The following is a 4,863-nucleotide window of genomic DNA, read 5'->3' as shown; positions in this document are numbered from 1 at the left end:
GCCTTGTACGTCGGACGTAAGGAGCTTTTCGTAAGAAGACTCCTAAGTGATAGTTCGGGAACCACGACTAGAAAGGTAAACAACTTTGGTAAGTTATACCTTTGGAGTCTTCGTAGCTCGCTAAGAGTGAACGTTATCGGGAAACCGGCCCCAGTCCTTACAATCGAGCACTCACCGTTTTCAACTTTTTTTTTTTTTTGTCTCCTCAGACCTGATCCATGGCTAGCCTGCAGATACGACGCTATGAGGATGATGACGAGGAGACGGTGAAGGGGATCTTCACTATGGGCATGAGAGAACACATTCCCTCTTCGTTCGTGCGCCTGCTCAAGCAGCCACTGATGCAGATGTTATGTGTGTGTGTGTTTTGCACGCTAATGGCCACTTCCAAATCGGTCATCCTTCCCATCCTCGCAGTAACACTGCTCCTGGCCGGGGGTCGACAGCTGGTGTCCTACCTGTTCAACAGCTACATCGACGAGTCCATGCGGCGGGATCTGAACAAAATACAGGAAACCTACATCAGCTCACCAAACTCCTGCTTTTGGGTGGCGGAGAGTGACGGGCGCGTGGTGGCCACAGTGGCATGTCTGCCGGCCGAGAAGCATCCTGGGGCCGGTTTCCCGAAGCCTTCTTAACGCTACGTAGTTCGTAACCTCTATCTTAAGCTCTACCTTAAGTACCTCACGCATTTCCCGAAACCTTCTTTGCTACGAATGTCTTTCGCACGTCGTTCGTTGGTAAGAGTGGTCTGGAGCACTCTCAGACCTCTCTTAGCTGCACCTTAGCAATGTTTCGACTCGCGACGCTAGTCGCCGCCACTGTACCCTACAGCAATTTCCGTTACGCATGCAACTCATATGATACAAAATCACTATTTTGGTTCGCCAATGATTTTATGTAAGTGTGCTAATTTAGAAAATAGTTTCTGGAAATGTTTTCATGCAAATATGAAACGTGCACGCATTTGAAAATAGTTAAAAGCGCTTTATTCTTTGCTTCCCCCCACCGTCCTACAATGTTTAGGCCTAATGTGCGGGCTTGCTGTCATGTTTAATGTTAACCAAAGGCACACAATACTGAATGAGGATGTTGGTCAATCAGCTGTGATTAAAAAAAGTCTACATAGCCTATTTCAACTAGAAAAGCACAAACCTCCCCCAAGCAAACACATGTAGCCTACGCCTCCTGCATCCAGACGGTGATACGAATCACTCACAAAATTAAATACTTTCTTCCTTGGGTCATTTCAGATCTTCCCTGGAAATTTAATCGAAATCCATCTTTAACTTTTAGAGTTAGCCTATCTTGCAAACAAACGGACAAACAAACAAACTAGAAAAGCACTCAGAGAGCGCAGACTTCTGCTTTCAAACATGAAGCGTTCGAATCTTTTTATCCATGCAGGAGACAAACTAACAGACCAACAAACAAACCCAGATGAAAACATAACCTACTTACCTACGTAGATCATTTAATTTCTACACTACGTTATTTATCATTGTGTGCTAATAAGTTCATCCACGTTGAAGTTGCGTGAATGGTGTGGGGGCGATAGGCTATTATAAGCAATGGTTTTGGTGCAAAGAACGCTTTCATAAGTCTGTCAAGCCTCCGCGTGAAATAAAAAATCGATTTCTGAGCAATCGATGTCACCTAATTCAGCACCTTCATGGTGGACAGTGCCTTATACGTCGGACGTAAGGAGCTTTTCGTAAGAAGACTCCTAAGTGATAGTTCGGGAACCACGACTAGAAAGGTAAACAACTTTGGTAAGTTATACCTTTGGAGTCTTCGTAGCTCGCTAAGAGTGAACGTTATCGGGAAACCGGGCCCTGATTGTTTGGAGCTGAAGCGCATGTCCGTAAAGCGCTCGCACCGTGGCCAGGGAATCGCCAAAGCGCTGTGTCGCACAGTGGCCGAATTTGCACGTTCTCGCGGCTACCTGGGTGTGGTTCTCTATACATCTGTGGTCCAGACAGACGCTCAACGCCTGTATGAGCACGTTGGTTACCAGAGAGTGCGACAGTTTGTTGTTCCTTTGCCATTCTTTGCCAAAATCACAAACTTCTCCCTAATTGAATACAGACTGTCCAACCTTCACCACAATAAGAATGGAACTGTGGGCATTTGATTATTTCTCAGTGTGTCTGAAATTATTTTCATTCAAATACCAACAACCTCAAAAACTACTGTTGAATGAAAAGTTACCCGTATCTGCCACATTTCTATACTTGTACAAGTTTTGAGGGACCGTGTGACCTGTCTTATCATGTGCATTGATCTTGTGATCATTGTGCAATAACCATGGTCATTTCAAAAGGTCAGTCTACTAAGTTTTCAGGAAATGCTCCCCCTGGTCAGTCTATATGTTCAGCTAACCTCAGTGAGTGGTTTTTATTGCCAGTGCAATACGTGGCCTCATGACTCAAACTCATAAGCGTGCTGCATCTTCCTTCCCCAAACCTAGGAAACTGTTTGTTACACTTTCAACTGGCTGGGTGTATTTTGTCTGTGAATATGTGACAGAACACCCTGGTTCTGTTACCAGGGAACAAGCAAAATGGCACGCACAAAACCACAAACAATCCCACCCAATCAACGCAGTGATTCATGGGTGCATTTTGATTGGCTGATATCAACCACATTTCTCATGACTGAAATGCAGACTGTATCCTTAACCTTTAACTCATGCAGATAACCACGGCAACTTCCTAAAAACTATTATTCACCAGACTATACTGGATACAAGTGTTTTCATGACATTTCAAGTCAGTTAGTTAGGAGTTTCCTAGTGTCATTTCATTTTGGGGTCTTGTGTTTCAATGAGAAGTGTCTCACTTGCTGTGTAGGAAGACTTGAACATGAATCTAATATGGCATCATTTATTGTGTAGCTGTAGGTCGGCGAAGGGAAACGCCTGTTAATACTGAACTCTCTCTACATAAAAAACTTTTTCAGTAAATTAAATCTCAGTCTGAGTAGGCTTTTAGCTGCCTCGAGACAAGTCTTGAAGTGCTTGAATTTTTATACCTAAGTTCTTACATGGTGGCAGTGCTACAACAATCCACTCAGTTTCACAAATGTTTGAGAATTGTTTTGAATATAATACTGTTACTTTTTAAGCCTATTAAAATGAAATAAAAAAACCCAAATCTTTATGGAGGAACTATGTTGTCCTTTGCCTCTTGCATACTAGTGTTTCATTACTGTAATTTCCCGACTATTAGCCGCGGCTTATACATTGATTTTGCCAAATTTCTTCCATATGAGGTTAATACAGGGGGGCAATTATTATGGTGTTAATATGGTTTTGTTTCTTTTAAATAAAACACTGTCCTGCGGCTTATACACAATGCGACTTATATGCGGGAAATTACTGTATGGGATGAGTTGATCTCTAGTGTGTCCTGTTTTTTTCAGTTTGATGTTCTCTGGTATCCATTAACCAGACCTGAAGTGTAGGGATCATGTGACATGAGGCTCAGGAAACAGCACAGGAAGAGGTATGAGAAGGGGGATCTGTATGTGAAGACCCAAACAATATGTGTTTGTATGGGAATACTCTAGGTCCATGCTCCGATGCATCCATGTGCAGGCGGTCTTGATACAATACGGTGTTTTATCATGTTACCGGACCGGCTGCTGGCAGAAGTTTGTTTCATGACTTGTTAGACTAAAATAATGATTATCAATGTTTCTGAAATGTATTAGTTGTATGAAACACGAAGTAAGCTAAAACAGACAGGCACACAAACAAATGTCAACAAAAAACCCTTACATATACAGTAAGCTTATCGTTAACTCAGCTGTTGAAAACATTTATCCATGGGCTTTAGTCAATTTCCCCCAAACACTTATATTCCAGTGTTTGGGGGAATACATGTTTATTGGTTACTCCGTTACAGTTACAAAATTAGCCTATATCACTTCTATTTGCAGTAGGCAGGCCTACAGTAGGCTACTGTAATATACATTGTATACTGTATATTAATTCTTTATTTATCACAGACACTAGTACAATGTCCATAGCAGAGTATAAAAAACAGACAGAATAAATAATTTTAAAAACAAGAAGACAAAGAGACAAAAACAAAAACAAAAAAACAACAACAATAAAACAAGACAAACAAAACCATCAAGACAACAATACAACCAGCCATCAAGACAACAAGACAAAACAAAACCACCCATCAAACATATAGGCTTTCTCTCCAATGCCTCCTAAGCTTAGAGGAGTACCTCAAGGAGCTCTTAGCTGGGTTCACTAGAGCTTCAATAATGCTATTGTGTGAGAGATCCAGGCGGCACATGAATTTGTACATTAAATTTCTAAGGACTGCCTCACAGGTTGGCACATTGGAGTGGACAAACAAGTAGCTGGCACTAAACCATCTAGGTAGCTGCATGAGCAATCTCATAGTGTCATTATAGGCAACTTTAAGCTTCTGCAGACTGCTTTTCTTATATCTACACCATAGATGAGAAGTATACATAGGTGTACAAAAGGCTTTAAACAAAGAGCATTTGACATTAGAAGAGCACATACTGAACTTGCGTAGTAACATGTTAGCCTGGGCATATAATTTGCGGCGTTGACGATATATATCTTGATCATCACTAAGATCATCTGAGATTATATGACCCAGATACTTTACATCCTTACACACCACAAGTGGGCTATTACACAGATAGAAAACAGGGAAAGTCAATTTTTTATCCTCTCTGCTTCTAACTATCATGACATTGCTCTTTTTCGCATTAAATTTAATGTCATACTCAAGGCCATATTGTGTGCATACTTTAAGTAGTTGCTGCAAGCCAGCACTGCATGGACTAACAATGGCCAAATCGTCTGCATAC

The 4,863-nt window shown here is 41.6% G+C and overlaps 1 protein-coding gene across 1 annotated transcript; it reads left to right on the top strand.

The window, feature by feature from the left end:
* Nucleotides 1-218: 218 nt before the first annotated feature.
* Nucleotides 219-2,862, top strand: LOC134092688 (putative N-acetyltransferase 8B). Its single transcript, XM_062545715.1, has 3 exons — nt 219-614; nt 1,889-2,028; nt 2,853-2,862. Exons 1-3 carry the CDS (start codon nt 219-221, stop codon nt 2,860-2,862), a joined length of 546 nt encoding a protein of 181 aa, XP_062401699.1.
* Nucleotides 2,863-4,863: the final 2,001 nt, after the last annotated feature.

The sequence above is a fragment of the Sardina pilchardus genome, chromosome 9, assembly GCF_963854185.1.
Source record: "Sardina pilchardus chromosome 9, fSarPil1.1, whole genome shotgun sequence".
NCBI lineage: Eukaryota > Metazoa > Chordata > Actinopteri > Clupeiformes > Clupeidae > Sardina > Sardina pilchardus.
This window is presented reverse-complemented; position numbering and strand designations above follow the sequence as displayed.

What these genes read in the sequence shown, in the direction of transcription:
- LOC134092688 (XM_062545715.1), top strand. Translation starts at nt 219, where the DNA reads ATGGCTAGCCTGCAGATACGACGCTATGAGGATGATGACGAGGAGACG. An exon ending in CGGCCGAGAAGCATCCTGGG is followed by an intron (nt 615 to 1,888) that starts GCCGGTTTCCCG and finishes CACCGTGGCCAG; the next exon opens with GGAATCGCCAAAGCGCTGTG.